This window comes from Colius striatus, chromosome 16 (assembly GCF_028858725.1).
Source record: "Colius striatus isolate bColStr4 chromosome 16, bColStr4.1.hap1, whole genome shotgun sequence".
Taxonomy (NCBI): domain Eukaryota; kingdom Metazoa; phylum Chordata; class Aves; order Coliiformes; family Coliidae; genus Colius; species Colius striatus.
The window spans coordinates 12,155,475-12,172,472 of record NC_084774.1 but is presented as its reverse complement, the minus strand read 5'-3'; the positions used below and the strand labels follow the sequence as shown (position 1 = coordinate 12,172,472).

The following is a 16,998-nucleotide window of genomic DNA, read 5'->3' as shown; positions in this document are numbered from 1 at the left end:
GTTTTGATACTGAGAGGAAAACACCCCGCCGTGCCCCCTCCTCTCGGCAGCAGGCCGTGGGGCAGCAGCAAAGCCCCTCACAGCGCAGCGTCGCTTACCTCACCGCCGGGCCAAGAAAAGACCGCCAATAGTCACCAGCCAATCACCGCCCGCGAACGCGGCCTGCGGACCAATCGCTGTCGGAGATGCGAGGCGGGAGGATGGTTTCCCCAACCGTGCGGCAGCAGCTGCTCAGGCGCCGCGGAGGAGGCGGCGCTTTGCTGAGGTTGCGCCGGAGTTGGGCCCGGCCCGCCCGCCCCGCCCGCCCCGCCCCACAGTGGGCAAGGAAAGGATCAGACAGCCTTACGGCGGAGGAGCGGGTGCAGTTCCCTGCGAAGCAGCCTCGCGGCCTGGCCCGGCCGTCACGAAGGTTTTACTGAATGTTTCCTGCAGCAGGAAGTGCCGCGGTGGCGGCACCAGCGCGGCGCGACCGCAGGAGGAAAGGGAAGCCGCCTCCAGTGACAGGGAAGGAGAGGGCCGTGGGGTGGATCTACTGACGTGCACTACAGCTCTGCTTACACAGGACCTCCACTGAGCTCAGAAACACTTTCATTACCATCAAGTGCCTGAGTACATAAAGGAATTCGGATGCAGGCGTGTTGATAAAAGGCTTCTGCTGGCATTTGTGGTCTTCATTATACAAAAGGAAGTGAGTAATGTATTTAAATGAAACCCATCAGTACTAAAGTGGGGCTTTACATGTACTGGTGTGTGATACTGGTGTAGCTGTCACCTGCATCACAACAGGTGATACAATTCAGCATGAATTGCACATCCCAGTGAAGTATCAGGAAGCCTCTCCATACCTAGAATAAGCAATAAGTGGAGCATCTGAGAGAAGAATCACCATTTGTGGCAGATAAACTTGCAGTTATTGTAAATAAAATAATGCCACTGACTTTCTGAAATAAATCATCAATGCTTTATAAGGCAAAAAGTATTTAGAGTACCAGCAGGTGTCACTGCAATTCCAGAAAATGATAAGCAGTGGGAGAATTGAGTATCTCCTTTGAGGAGCTGATCCCATAGGAGTGAGCAGTGCTGAGCATTTTGCAGTAAGCCTGTTTGGCAGGAGGCATTGGCTGTTGGGGTACTTTTTCTAGAAGGCAATGGATGACCTGAAGCAGATCCATAGAACCATAGCTTTACTGAGAAACCTATTAGGGGCAAAAGTTTGCAGGAGGAACTTGGAGCATCAGAAATTTTCTATAAAAACTGAATTCTGCTTTCATGATATGAAGCAGAAGTAGTAAAAGCCAGTTTGCCTTTGATGCTCTGTCTTATCAGTCCCATTAACAGACAGGCTTAGACTATCCACAGGTTTTCAGGTCTTGTGAAGAAAACAGCCTTACTCATGTAGCAAAAGTGAGCTGTGAAGTAAGGGAGAAGTTGATCATATATTTGTCCTCCCACAGCAGGTACACTGATGTGAATGATGGAATACTGTATGCTCATTTCTCATTCTCTAATTACTCTTTTGTTTGGTTTGACAGAAAAGAAGCCAACAGAAAGCAGAATTTTCATTACCTTATGCATTAAACAGACCAGAACAAGCAGTGGAATTATTTGGGCTACAGATATGGCAAGTATACTTAAAAAAATGATATCAAATGGAAGCAAAACTGTCTTTAGGGTAGGGTAGCACTATGTACAGGGATCCTCCTTCACTACTGTAGCAGAAATACATGCCTTCATCACTGGAAAACATTGTACTCGTCAATATAACCAACCCTTGGCACAGCCGCCATTGTACGTAGAACTGAGAAGGGTCAGAAGCATTGATGCCAACAGTTTTAATATCAAATGTCAGCTGAAATAGTTGCAGATCTGAGATCATAAGGAGAAAGCTAAAACAGGAAAGATGTCAGTACTAACATTAGCCTCAAGTTGACAAATGTCTGATCATTTAGACTTGATGTTCTATCTCTTTACCAGGCAATGCTGTAAAATACACATAACATTGCATTGAGCACTGGTGACACACTATACTAAGTACTGTAGTTACAACTGACAGCATATTACTATTACTACAGGTTGGAATTTAGTGTTTTTTTTTTCTTTGAATGAGAAATACAAAGAAACTATGAATCTGAAACTACACATAAAAATAACACCTGCATTAAGAAAAAAAGCACTAACCACCTGTAAGACAAAGCGTATGGCTGGATGTTCACAACAAAAGCTAAACATTCTCTTGAGTCCTCTTACACACATCCCCCCCCAGGCTAAAACAAATTCACATTGTTTTCAAGTGATTTGTTAAAACTTTTCTGAGTATGTTGCTGTGTGACAACTTAGCACTAAGTTGCCTCATGAGTTTCCTTAACCATTAACAGATGTACCATTGACAAAACATAACATAAAATTGTGAAAAGCTTTTATTACAATCTTTTGTATTATAACAGCCATAGTTTATTGTTTTGAAAGTGAATTAAGCACTTTGCAAGTGTACAACTCTCCAGTAAACAAAATGACCTTTAGTCTACTATATGTGCTTTACTGATATACTTTGTAATGTACTTTATTCTGGACAAGATGTTAAATCAGGAAAGACAACTCCTTTTCAATTAAATGGATTCCTTTAAAAAACACAATTGAAAGAACCTTGAAACTGCACTTCTAGACGTTCATTTATTGCATGACTATAATAAATATATGTTTTTTAAAGTGCATTACATTGCAATAACCCTTATGAAGAATTCACTTTTACAAAATCCTCATTATAAGGGCAGTGCTCAATTTGAACATAGTGCAAGCAGTCAATTTGTCCTGAGAATTTATAAAGGTTGTCATGAGTTTACCTTCACGATGTGTGCACATTACCATTACTTAATGGCTTAATCTCTTTTTTGTCAACTAGGATCCTTTTGGTGTTTACTACTGAATGTGACAGGAAAACACAAGTGCAAATTTAATCCTTCATGTGACAGGTGCCAGTACTTGTGCGAATGTTTATGAGCTTAACCCAGAGACTGCTCCCAGTTCCGTTATAAGGAAAGCCTGCACAACTCACAGTCAGCAATGCCAGACACCTGGTTTAGTAACAGCTACTGTCAATTCCTCTCCAGAAGTGCAAGCCAAGCAAAGAGAGAAAAGGCAAACTCAGAATAACATACGTCAGTATTCAAGATTATGCACATGCAAATACCCTGAGAGGCTGCAGAAATAAGACAATACAATCCAAACCCATTTTGCTGGGACATTCATTACTTGACTCTGTCCAGCACTGTGGTATACATGACATTAACCTCCAAACTAAGCCTCAGCTTTCCATAATCTGTTCCTGCCTGCACTAACACTCAGATTTGACATTTGCCACCACATGAGTCTCTCTCAGAAGATGATAACACCATCTTCCTGCCAGTAAGGCAAGCACTGCATTGGGCTCCAGCAACACCCTTTGTGAACTGGTGTCAAAAGCATCTCAAGAGAGGAGGATTTTTTTATGGTGTGCTGAGAGGCAATTCAGTGGTTTTGCTGATGGAACAAAAACAGTGACTTGGGAGGAGGAAAGGGAAGGGGTAGGATACACACAATACTTCAAAATGGTGCCTTTTATTTAGCACAAGTGCTCCTGTGCTTGTGTGTTCATTTTCTTCTTACTTACACTGACAAGTACGTAGGACTTGCTGACAAGGATTTTAACAACACTGAGTAAACGTCAATGGAATTCCTTAAATGAGTAAGTTTCACCAAAGCAAGGGTATGCAGTTTCAATAAATGCCCAGAAAGGTTCTTCTGCAGTCACTAAAGGTGTGTTTCAGCTTATTTAACTTGACATCTACAGACTCTGGCATAATTTGGCACAATCTGCACTAATGCTGAGAATTTCAGCATGGCAGAACTAGTCACACAGTGTTCTCTGTGCTCAGCAGGGATGAGGCGGTTTGTAACACCACAGGCAGTCTGCTAACTGTAGCAAAACCATCTCCCTTGACGATGAGCATAGGTTGACTAGTTCAGATATATCATGTCCCATATTGTCATAAATCATTTAGTGATATGAAGCACACCACAAGAGGCAAAAAGACCTTTCTTACAGAGCTCTTATTTTTTTTCACCATATTGACGCAGGCTAATCTTCCAGTTGCCTGCACTGATTTTTGTAGGAGATAAGAGTTGCTGACAGATTGGTAATGGTCACTTCTCTAACCCTGATACAGAAACTAACACAGGTGGACTGAAAGGAGGCAACACTTTCTGCAGTTGGCAATTGCACCTCAGCCTCACCTACTCCTTCAAAACAATAGTGACTTAAACTTCAACCTCACAATGCTTCCAGATAAAGTTTAAAGCTGACAACACAGTCAATTCCCAGCAGTTTCAAATAGGACTGAGTTTTCTCAGTACTCTGCAAGAGGTGCTCAGCAGCTCACAGAATCATCATTCATGAGTTTGGTTCCTTTGAAGGCCAAAGACTAATGGAACCAGGTGGCTTCTTCACTTGAAATATTAGCTTTGGGTAATGGGTATCACAACTAAGGACTAACATTGAGTTCCCAGGCACGTGCATTTTCTTGGGGCTTCTGCACTTCCAGAATTATTCTGTAGACTTTTTGGACTAATATGTACTTGGCTATGGGTTTCTTACAATGGTGATTTTTAAAAATAACTTCTGGTTTTGATGAGTAAGCAGCAATCCAAACTAAGATGCCCAAATAAATGGCCTGGTTTTCATACTATAGTCCTAAAAAGCATCTCTTCTAGTAGATCCAGCCAGCCAGTTGTGAAAATTCTTGCTACACATATAAAATGAAACTTTCCATGCAGTTCTGAACATGTATGGAAAAAAAAAATCATGGACAATCTTTTACTTAATTAGATTTAAGCCTGTTGCCAATCTTAAACCACACTAAAACCACAGAAGGTATAGAGCAAGCAGCATGGCAAGGCTGTGTCTAACTTACAGTGCTCTCCCTGCTGCAGAAGGGATTCTGTTTATGGGACTATGAAAGTATCCAATAAGAAGTAGCTGATGAAAGAATTTAAAGGTATTACTGGAGCGGTACTGGGATGCTGGTGAGCAAGGAGCCAGGATTCAGGGTTCTGGCATGCTATTCCAAGGCTCTGTAACCAGCTCCCTGTACTACTATTTGTTTAAATATGTGTATCAGTTTCTTGATTTAAAAATTTCCTAGTAACAGTGGTAAGATCATTAGCATTCATATAATACTTCAAGATTTTCAGTTGCAACACAAGTGCAAAATTGCTCTAGTTTTCCTTAGTAAAAAACAGGTGCACAAAGAAAGGACAATTCCTGTACCACCACCTAGAGAAAAAGCTTACTTGTACATCACCTGAAAAAGATGAGAACTCCCCATGAAAGTCTGCCTTACACACCCTTTGGTAACAATCATTCCTGTTGCCTACTGCAAACACTAGAGATAAAAAAGTGCCTTTTTCCAAGGGAAACAGAGGGGCCTACAGCACATTTTCATCTATATTCTGCTTGCAGTAACATTTCATTTTCAACACGAATATTAACTGAAATATTTAACATGGTTACAGCCTTATTTTTGTGTATATGAGTATAAATACACTCCTTACACTGCCTGCCATCCAAATTATGCATAAATGGAATAGTGCCCAGACTTGGTGAGATAATATAAACAAAATTAGAAACAAAACTACTGAAGCCACACCATCCATTTAGAAAACAGACAGTACAAAATGGCAAAATTAAACAGTTAGAAATATTCTATGCAACCTAGAGTATTACTAGTAACATGAAGTGTCTTGTTTTGCTTTACAGTAGTCTGACAGCATCCCCTGGAACCATTCTGCAACCACTCATACACTACAAGAAACCTCACGGACTTTCAACAGCTGTAACTCAATACACATTTTGGCCCTTTCTACTTTCTCAGAGGTTTAGAACAGTTTGTACAGGTCATTGGCTACTTCCCTGCCCTGGAACTCTTTGCCAGGTTTGGTGGATTTCAAAAAGCAGACTGTTGCCATAGGAGCCGAGAGCCATGCCAAGAAAGAGAATGCCACCCAGACTACTGACAAGCTACTCTGTGTCCACTTCCTTTGTTCAGATGAAGTGGATCCAGCTCTCCTCACATTCTCTAGGCATCTTAAGGGGGTGATTCCGGCACGTAAGGCTGTAGTTTTTGCCTCTGTTGTTATCCCAGTACTCCTGGCCATTGACTTGGTACCTTGCTGCAAACTGGACTATGGAGCACAGCTGGAGGAGGAAAGGTGGCACAGGGAGAAAGAAAGTGAAAACATCAACCTGATCCTGCCTGTTTTTCTCAGGGATGCTACTGTGCCAATGAGCACACACTTCATGGAGACTTTTCCACTGGTTGAAGGTGTATCGCACAGACACTTGCTTCTCAAAAGCAATGTTGCGAACCTGAATGGTGCCACTGATCCCCAGATCTGAGCTGGTCACTCGTTCAAGACACACCTGCTGCTCTTGAAGTCGGGAGGAGAAGTCCATGCAGTCTGCAGGCTGCTGGAAGTCAGGGACCAAGCACTGCATAGTAAACTCCAAGTCTGAACCACTGTACCAGAGGTCTGAGTTTATAGAAAGCCTGGAAAGGACGTGCAAGGGGATTGATGGCTCCTCCCCAGTCTGGAAGACTTTCACTTCAGTGAGTTCCAAGCCCAAAGCATCAGCAAATCTCACACGGTTCATACGACTCTGGCATGTAGGAACTTGACACTGCACTGCTGCTCGCTTCCTTCTTTCGGGTGATGTAGGCAAAGATCTTGCTCGGCGACGTATGATAGGCCGCAATGCTGGATCACAGCTGGAGCAAGTGCTACCCTGAAGCTTGTTTGTCTGAGGAGCCTCCTTGGCTGGGATGCTGCTCCAGAAAGTCATGCTGCTACTTGGATGGGCTGCTGGGGGTTGCAGCTGCCCTCGTCTTGGTGTCTCTTCAGCCCGTAACATGTTCTGATAGAGATCAGAGAGGTAGCTGGGATTCCTTCGAGGACCACGTACCTCCATTCTTAAGCAATGATAAAAAACTGTGTTAATACTGCAGGTAATAATGAGCACTGCCTCTGAAGCACGTAACTTGGTGATGGTGACCACAGACGGTAAGTATTTGAGGTTATTGCACTGGATGCAGCAAAAATCAACCTGAACAGCGTAGCCTTCTGAGTGAAGGGCAGAAATCTGGAAGCTCTCACAGTAGCTAGAAGTGAACCCGAGGCTACTGCATTGTATGAGGGGATGAAGACAGTCTCACTGGCTTGTAAACTCGAGGCTGCTGTGCTGGCTGATGGACTTACTACTCAGGCTTGAAAGGGATTCAAGGCTATCCCCGTTGATGCTGGAGGACTTGAAGCTCTCACGCAGGCTAGAGACTGACTGGAGGCTGTCAGGCTGGACACCAAAGCACTCCAGGCTGTCGGAGAGGTCGCTGGATGCCCGGGGGTTGCTGTGGTGTGCCTTTCGGCTGTTATACACGGCGAGAGGGACCTGCAGGCTGTCTTCACAGACTCCAACCGACTCCACGCTCCTGCAGCAACAGGGACACTCCAGGCTGTCACACTGGATGCTGGGTGAATCCAGAGGGCTGCCGACGGTGGGGAAGGCTTGGAGGCTGTCGGGCTGGAGGGAGCCGGAGCCGAGGCCGGGGCTGCTGCAGAGGCTGGAGGGAGCGCGGGGACTGTCACGGCGGAGGCTCTCAGGCTGGAGGGAGCCAGAGCCGAAGCCGGGGTCGGGGTCGGGGCCGCTGCAGAGGCTGCAGGGGCTGTCGCGGCGGAGACTGTCGGGCGGGGCGGTGGAGGCAGGCTCGGTACCGTGGCTGGAAGAAGAATCCACGCTTGGGACTTCTACAGCCCACATCGACTACACAGCCCTCCCTCCGCCCCGCGGCAAGGCACGGCAAGGCAGGGTAAAGTAAGGAAGGCGAGGCGATGCAAAGTGATGCCCAGCTCAGCCTTGCTCTACCGTGCGACGGCTACAGGCAAAACGGCGGCAGTAGTCCCCAGCCCGGGACGGTCGCCCAGATAGTCGCTCCACTCGCCCCGCAGCAGAGACTACCGGCGCGCCCGCTCCCTCAGCCACGGCGCATGCGTGGAGCCCCGCCTCCGGCCCGCCCGAGCGGCGCCTGCGCGCTGCGCGCCTGACGTCGCTGCCCTTAGTTGCCGGTGGCGGCTGAGGCGCAGGCAGGTACCGGGCGGGGGCGGCGGGACCGGGAGGCGGCAGCGGCGAGCGGCTGGAGGCAAAAGGAGGGCAGGGAAAGGCGGAAAACGCGCGGAGGCGTTCCGTTAATTAATGAGCTGCTCTCCAGTCGTTGTCCTTGTGTAGCGCGGTGTCAGTTAACGGCGGGAATCTCTGGCGCATCCCTGGAGAGAGCGGAGCGGGGCCAGGCCCGGCCCGGCAGCCGCCTGCCGTGGCGCGTTCGGAGCCCCAGAAGCAGCCTGCAGCAGCCGTTGCTGTCTGTAGCTGGCGAGCTGCCCGCCGGTGTGCAGAGCGGGCTGAGTGGGGCTGGGGGCCGGCCCCCTGGGGGCTGGTACGCGCTCCGGCCGGGGAGGGGGGGTGCTGAAAAAATAGGACAGGATGGAGTGCAAGTAGATCTAGATACGAATATGAATGTAAATCTATAAATAGCACCGCAACAATGGGTGGGTATAAGCAGAGGTGTTTTGGTGCTAGGCATCTGTCAGTTTTGGGAAATCGTACCTGTGCCTCTGGTAGGGGAATGCAGTTTCTGGAAAATAAAAGAATGCTAAAAATTCTACTCTGGCTATTTTTAGTAGGAATTGATGAGTTCTGAGAGATTTGAGTTGGAAAAGGAAAAAAAAATGATACAAAATTTGCATGTAAGAGCCCATTCTCTGACACAAAAAGAACAACCCAACGTGCACATGATGCCAATCGTTCATCAACTGCTTTTGTTAAATTCAGAGCAGAAACACCCACCACCATTTGACTGCGATACTTGACTCCAGTCAATACATGTAATGCTGCGCAGGAGGAACAAAAGGAGGAGCACAGGAAACAGTGAAAAGTAGCTCATCTAACGCTACTGTGCCTTCAGATATTTTCCTGTATTTTACCAACAGTCCTTCAGGGATGGGCTTATAAACCTCACAGCAAGAGCTTGGTGGCTTGTGCGGGGCAGCTGGCCCAGCCTCTCCTGGCACTGATGCAGCAGCAAGGCTGAGGGCTGGGTTGTACCCGCTGGCTGCAGCAGCAGCAGGGCTTCCCACAGCAAAGCCGGTGCTCTTTCTCCCTGGTTGGCCTGGGCTCTGCGGCGTCAGTGCCAACCTATGCCCCTGGGAGGGGAGCGTGGCTGCCCTCTCTCCGACTCTCCTCTGCGCACACGGGGTGATGACAGCTCAGCATGGATCGGCAATAGTAAGACTAATGATGCTGGTTCCCATTAAAGCGAGCGCTGGGGGAGGGGACCGTGTTTTCCACTACGTGTGGTAGCTGATGATGTTTATCTTGCTGCTTTAAAAATAAATAACGTTGGGAGGAATCGCATGGTGTTTGTTTACTGCATCTCTAGGACGTGGTGATGTTTGCATTTCATATGCTGTGTCTTACGAGCCCAAAAGACTGGAGACGTTTGAAGATTATGTAAAAGTAAAGGTGCACATACCCTTTAAAAAGAGTAATAATGGGACCAGGCATTCAAGAATATCCCTTATTACTGCACAGAGAGACACAGAAAAAGGAAAGCCAAATCAATGCAAACCACAAAGGAATGGTAAAGTAAGGAAATTATTTTGTCTCTTTCTAGTTACAGAAATCTCTAAATACTGTAGATTAGTTAATAAGTGCATGGCTGTACTGTTCTGACTGTCATCTCTGATACACTGCAATAGAAACAATTGATCCCACAGGTCACAAAGTGACAGAGGTGACTGCATCAATGCTGGAGGGAGAAAGCTTATTTAAATTCTTTTATAAGCTCTTGAGTTGGTGAAATCATGAGGTTTTTAAAATCAAAATGTGTCTATACTTACATAAAAGCTGTGGAGATGTACAGCCTGACAAATTAACTGAACTGCAGTTGAGCTAGATTAGATTGGGAGGGCACAGATTGTCTGTTCTAAAATGACATTTTAAAGCTTTCTCTTTTACAATTAGTAATATTTGTTGCTTGTAGAACAATAAACAGTGTTTTCTGATTTAATCATTCTGTGTGCTTACACAGAAATATACCTGATCTAATTGAGGAAATAGGTATTTTAGTTTTAAGCTGTTCAGGTCAGTAATGCCATTCCTTTTGCTTGGATATGAGTTTTTCTCCTACTAATATTTCCACAACCCCAGTATAACATGAAATGATGAATTTTCTTTGTGTCTTTGTTGTGAAATAGTTTGTATGAATATCAGAAGAGAGTGTATGCTCCCTGCCCACTTAACTCCTTAACCTCACAGGAATAATCCTTTAAATTTTGTTTAGAGTATGCAAATGAGAAAGGCAAGCAAGATGTGGCTTGCAGTGGCCTTCATGTTGTACTTTATAATTATTTTTATTAAATTGCAGCAGGGCTAAGTACTAGGTACTGTAGAAATTAGTAGTTAAATATGTAGTCTCTAATATTTACTATTTATTATCCTCAAAGTAACTTTAGGATCTTCTGACATTCTATGTAAGGGCTACATTTAATTGTTATATTGTCTGATTGAACTAATCACTTGTGCACTAGGCGTATTAAAAATATAATAGTTCTGATGGACTTCTAAGAGTAGTCACAATCACTTCTCCTTTTTAAACTGAATTGTGCTTTAAATCTTTATTGCATTTCTATTCTGATGCTTACACATGTTGCTGTTTATATGTGATATTCTGTTTAATCCTTGCTAGTTACAATAATGGAAAAAGCCATCCAAGCACCAAAGCACTAGATAAACCAATTTCTCATGTGAAATCTTCTCCTGGACGATTAGGCAAGAATGTATCAAGTGCCATTGAAAAGGTATATAATTCCTTTTTTTGTTATTGTTTACAGAAAAAGGATGCTTAGTTTATGAGCTTTCTTAATAACATCACATACTTTCATACATTTCCAGATTTCCCATGACACTCAAGATGGGAACCAACCAACTATTATTAAGAAGGGAAGAAAACATCTGGATGACAACACTCAGTCAAAAAGGTAATTTTATGTTAAGATTGTTTAATTTGTAGACATTTCAAACTGTTATCAGTGTGTTGTCAGTTATCAATGTGGAAACTTTAGTGAGTTCTCAGGCAAAATCAGAATAACACAAACCAAAAACCCTGAACCCAGTAGTAGGCAGTGTGATCTCTGTCAGCAAATACTAACTTGATCCCATTACTAAGTTTCCATGCTCATTTTAGCTTCGTTCATGTAGGTCCATGTCCATGCCACCATGAAGGTGGTAGCAAGACCTTTCTAAACTGTTGTTCCAAAGACATTAGTCATGCTAACACAATATGACTTTCTTTTTATTTAGGGTCACGAGTGTTTGCACATCACTGCACAGAGTACAAGGACCAAAGACAAGTCTCCCAGAAAGAAGGCAAAATGAATCTTTTCTGCACAGAATCCCTCCTAGCGTAAAGGGCAGCACACAAGGTACCTTCTGTAGGCTTAAAGATGTCCCAGTACAACATTTTTATGGCAGTAAAAAAGAACAGTTGGAAAAGAACCGTGAAGGACACGTTGCAGAAGCTGGTCCATGCTCTTCTAAATGGCAAGAAGCATCTGTAGATGAAATGTTTCTTGATCTCAAGTCAGTACGAATTATTAAAGAAGATGCTGAGGATGATAGTGCCAGTGATCTCTCTGATTCAGAAAGAATTCCCATTCCTCCATCTCCCTGCACACCACCAGAACTCATTCTCAGAGCTGAGGAAATTGATCCAGTTTGTTTGGAACATGTCTCTGGTACAGGTTTTAAGGAATCAGAATATTATTACCCAGACTTCCTCCCACCCCCTTTCAACTCATGGGACTTGAAGCAACTGTCCATCTTTGTTAATGTGGAGGGTAAAACTGACTTCCGACCAAAGCCAACAGGACTTCTTGAGAAATACATTGATCGTCTTTTGCAGCTGGAATGGCTGCAAATGCAGACTGTACAGAGTGAGAAAGGAAGGGCAGCCAAAGCCCGGCCACAGACTGCTCCCAGCTCTATCCGTAGCCTAAAAAGCCCTGGCAAAGGCAAGGCATTGCTCAGCCCTTTGCCTAACAAGCAAGTGGTTCCCCAAGAAAGCGTTACAAAGCTGCCCAGAAGCTATTCAGGTCACAGGGGAGCTTCATACTGTGAGGAGAGTCGCCGGTTACATTCTCATCCAGGTCACTTGAAACTTTCTGAGAGAATGGAATGTGCAGTGTCTTCTCAGAGACAATCTGGTGAAGTAAGGAGTGAACTGAGAAAAAACCCAACTGCAAAGCAACAGCTTTTCAGTGTGCAGCCCTCTGAGAACAGTTCTAAAATTCAAAGTGTTGGTAATATCAGACCCACTAAGCAAATCCCTGTATTTCATGGCTCAACTGCTCCCATCAAAGGCTTCAAAACCTGTGCGTGCACAAATCCAAAGAAGAACGACAATGGCAACAATTATGTTCCTTCAAAAAAACCAACAGGTGACAGGAAAATAAAAACAAATGGCACAAAGCAAACATCACACACATTTAAATGAGAAAAAACTTCATTAGTAAATACATTAGTGATGCTGCTTAACTGCTAGAAAGCACTTGGCCAATGCAGAAGGGTCATGTTTTCTTCATAGGAAGACCCTGAGAAAATATGTTCTTGATGCATGGTTCTAAGTCAGCACTTTTCAATACATTTGATCTTAAGCCAGCAAGGCCAGCAGGAAATCTTTTCCCTGAAGGCAAGTGTCTTCCATTGGTCTTTCCTCCAAAATAACAATTGCTGAATGAAGATAACAATGGGAGACTATGAAAGTTTAGAGAAATATGTAATTATAACACATACTCCTGTTTATACCAGTTGAATCCCTCTGAAGTCTGTGGTGTTTCTTATGGGTACTTTGATATATTTGAGAGAATAGGATCCATGCTCCTTTTCTTGAACAAACGTGCTATTTTGTGAGACAGATTTGATGGTGTTTTCTGATGGAAAAGGGCTCAACTGTTTTTATAATATACATGGAGTGTGTTTATCTATGCAAAGTCAGTTCTCTAATTCTTCACAGAAGATGATGAATTGGGTTATTTTGATGAGATACTATTTTTGTAATAATAAGAAGAATGGAGATAATGTTTTGAAATATTTTGATGCAGAAAGGATTCTTTTTTAAGACAAAAAATTACTAGGGAGCAGACAGCTTCAATAGTGACAGATTAAGGAAATGGAATGTGTATTTTTATACCCTGAAATCTTCACTGTGTTTACAGACAGCTTCCCATGAAGTTCATTTTGTAAGCCTTGATTTTTATCATTTAGAGGAAATGACCAAATTTCAAATTGCACATGACTGTATATGAGTAATGCAAAATGAGGATATTACCAGGGATTTTGTGGCCTAATTTGCAGAACTGATAGCCTCTCAAATGATAAAAAGTAGACTCTTATGGGGTGAATTTAAAGACTATTGTAAGTTCAGGTAAAGATATATTTTGATACAAAAGATAGCTATTATTTATCCTGTGGTCCAGTCTGCTTCAGTTAACTTGGCTTCACATTTAAGTTTTCAATGAAGTGATATGGGGAAATACCCCACAGAAGGGAAGTAAAGCTAGAATTGGGTCTTGTCCTTAGACCTTCTGTTTTCTCTGTGTCTGTGAGATACAAGAGAATATGATGTGAGTATTCAAGTGCCCAGTTCATGTGTTAACAATTTCAAATCATTCACAGCAGCTGGGAACACAGTGTTGTTAAAGATGAAATTCTAGAGGATGTTTTGTACTTCAATTTTAAAATTAAATGCTGAGGAGCATTAACTTCATCCTCAGCCACCAGTCACAGTGAACTGTATGAGAAGTGAGGTCTGATGAGTCCTTCACCTTGTGATAGAAAACAAAAACGTAGCAGCTACTAAGAGTACATTATGTATATAGTTAAATTGCACTTCTCTTGTTGATCTCATCTTGTTTTTAAGATGCTTAGCTGTTTCTATTCTTTCATTGTGCCTACCAGACCTTCAGCTTTGTAAAATTTCAAAGCATGTATTTATATGTAGTCTAAAATGTGAGAATATTAATAAATGTAGTAATAAGAGTATTTTACAGTACATGAAAAACATTACTCAGGAATAGTCTAAGAAATATTTTCAGTATTTTTTTTCCAAGTCTGTTGGAGACCAAATGTGAAATTTTGAATTGGTAAAGGAAATGAATGTAATAAACAGTATTATATTTCCATATTCAGTATTCGTGAAGTTACAGTTAAAATGAATTGCAGTTGCATGTACATTCAGCTCTATGCAATTAAAGTGAAATGTAATCTGACATGCTCTAAGATCAAATAAATTGTCTATGTCAGAAGTGTGGTGAAATTTAAGAGGATGGGATGGTATTCAACAACAGCAGCTGCAGAGGACCAGCACATCTTACTGTTGCAATTCCATTCTTTATGTTGTTCCAGACTCATCATGTTTTTCACCTTTTTTTTAGATGAAATATTCTTGCATCCAGTGCTAGAATTTCAAGGTCTGGCCAAATTCTTCAAGCCTTTGTTAGCTGGATTTTCCTGATTCACATTAACAGTAGTGAAAGTTCATAGGACTGCTCTTACCAGTAAGCACTGCTTTAGTGCACGATTTTAGTACACCAGGGTACTGTTATTAGCACCAAAAACAAGGTGAGCAGGATCAAGTCAATAATCAGAATAGCTATTTTTTAAAAACAAACTGGTAGATGCAGTAATCAATTTAGCATGTTATTGTAGCACTGAATATTAGTGTATGCTAATTTTTACTCAAGTGTTGCCCTACATTAATGCTTTCCTAGGTTATAAAGAGGGCATGTGGGTACAGGCACATTTTGCATGATCACTTCGTAAAGAGTGAATAAATAGTGTTTGAGTCAGCTTTGACCAGATTGGCACTGAGAAAGGTTGCTTTTTCTCATAGATACAGGAAAGTTTTGTTCTAATGTAGTGCTTGTGATCTGATGTATATCAATCTGTTGTTGAACACTAAAAAAATTAAGCAGGTGGAGATGATGGTGCCACTTAAAATAAGTCTGAGATGCCACTTAAAATAAATCCGAGTACTTGTGATCTGGCCAAGTCTCACATGATAGTCACACAAGTCATCTTTGATTTGATTTTTCTTACACAGTCGATTCACATACAGAAATAGAAATTCTGCATCTGCCCCAACAAACAGCTCTTAGCGTGAGCAGACTTGGAAGGGCTGGACTTGCATCATTTTTGCTGCCATTTTAACTTGACTATGTTCTGGGCCTATAGATAAGAGCTCCTTTTATGAAGAGAACTATGTTTTACGTTTCCTTCATTTTTAATTGATGGATATTATCTTTAAAAGCACTTTTGAATATAGCAGAAAAGTTTATTCCATGAAATAAATTCAGTTTGGAAATAAAATACTTCCATAGCACAGTGTTTGTGCAGCAACTTATTTTTGCTTTCACTATGTTTAGCAATATGATCCTGTGTGTGTCTAAGCCTGGCATTGATGCTTCATGAAGGTCAAGTTTACTATGATGTGAGTTATTTAAACAAGAGTGATTATTTATTTATTTTTAGTTAATTTAGAGGTTTCATGTTCTGCAGCACTGCCTACAGAACAAATATGCTCAGGTTGCATTTTAAATAAATATCTAGATTCTACTCCAGTTATGCTACTATAAACTCTGTTGTTTTCAGTGAAATTAGCATTACAAAGATGTAAAGAAATGGAATTTCACTCCAATAATGTATAAACTATTTTCCTTAGTAATGCTCAACTGTATTTTTAATGCATAACATGAAGAACTGTAAAACTATTGTTTTTCTCTTGACATGTTTCTTTTGTCTCTGCAATGAAATACTGTGGTCAGTTAAAGTTTGAGCTCCCCTGAATCCCCCCATGTGGCACCTTTCAGTTTTATACAGTAGTTCTGAGAGTTCTACATGATGCCTCTAGATCGTCATTCTGTTACCAGCACAGGTATCGAGCTTCTCCCAAAGAGGGGTTATTGCTGGTGAGCAATGCAAGCCATTCTGAGGACAGAGGCTTCACATCTTCCTCAGTGGAAAAGCCTTGCAAGGGAGACTCAGATCAGTCCCTATTGCTGGTTCAGTATCCTAAGTCATGGGTTGGCCACTTGTTAAGGCTGTTCAGGTGGACTGTGTTTTTCTTTGCAAATGAGAGGTTTACAATTGCTGGTACAAATTTGGGGTTTTGGAGTGACAGTGCATCTCACAGCAGCAAAAGGGCTCAGCAGTATTTGTTCTGAGAGAGTTGAGTTTAGAGCAGATGGGTTGCCAGAGGTAGGGAGATCTCGTCTCCCACTGATGCCCCTCTCCCAGGGTGTTCTGGCCATAGCTCTCTGCCTGGCTGCCCGTGTGCTGCTGTTGCCCCTCTGCTTTCTGCTGCCAACTCAAGCCGGATGACCGGGGTATGATGCTGCACAGGGTAGTCATGGCTATATCATTGGGCTAAACTGTCTTATTTGACTCCAGATTGCTTAATTATCCCATAATCCCATTACTGCTTGTGTCTTTTCTGTGTTTCATCTATTGTTTGATGTAACATTTGTCTTGTATTTGCCATTTAAAGGATCTTGTTAGGAATTTGAAAGTGTTTTGACAAAGTTTTTTCAGTCAGTCTGTGATATATTTGTTTTGAGCTGATAGTATAATTGAAATTTCTACAGTGTGAAATATCCTCTAATGTCGAGATTTTTTGCCTTGTTTTAAAGGTATTGAGCCTTTGTTGGTCTGATTGGCATTAGTGAGTTTTCTTTTGAAAAACAGACTATCTGGAAAGACTGGAACTCTACTAATAAACTAAGAGTTTGCAGCCCAGCTTTTGATGTTGGCAATCATGCATTCTTATTTATTTGAACTTTTTGTGGATATTTTTTCTAGTAATT

At 42.5% G+C, this 16,998-nt stretch overlaps 2 protein-coding genes across 3 annotated transcripts; one reads left to right on the top strand and one right to left on the bottom strand.

The window, feature by feature from the left end:
* Positions 1 to 2,447: 2,447 nt before the first annotated feature.
* Positions 2,448 to 7,012, bottom strand: PPP1R3D (protein phosphatase 1 regulatory subunit 3D). Its single transcript, XM_062008985.1, has one exon. It carries the CDS (start codon positions 6,998 to 7,000, stop codon positions 6,077 to 6,079), a length of 924 nt encoding a protein of 307 aa, XP_061864969.1. The 5' UTR covers positions 7,001 to 7,012; the 3' UTR covers positions 2,448 to 6,076.
* Positions 7,013 to 7,745: 733 nt separating this feature from the next.
* On the top strand, positions 7,746 to 16,968 carry FAM217B (family with sequence similarity 217 member B). Of its 2 annotated transcripts, none has more exons than XM_062008984.1 (4): positions 7,746 to 9,719; positions 10,827 to 10,938; positions 11,033 to 11,118; positions 11,441 to 16,968. In XM_062008984.1, exons 1-4 carry the CDS (start codon positions 9,700 to 9,702, stop codon positions 12,630 to 12,632), a joined length of 1,410 nt encoding a protein of 469 aa, XP_061864968.1. In that variant the 5' UTR covers positions 7,746 to 9,699; the 3' UTR covers positions 12,633 to 16,968. The 2 variants fall into 2 exon arrangements, with proteins under 2 accessions (XP_061864968.1, XP_010205148.2); XM_010206846.2 differs by having other exon boundaries at positions 7,747 to 9,724.
* Positions 16,969 to 16,998: the final 30 nt, after the last annotated feature.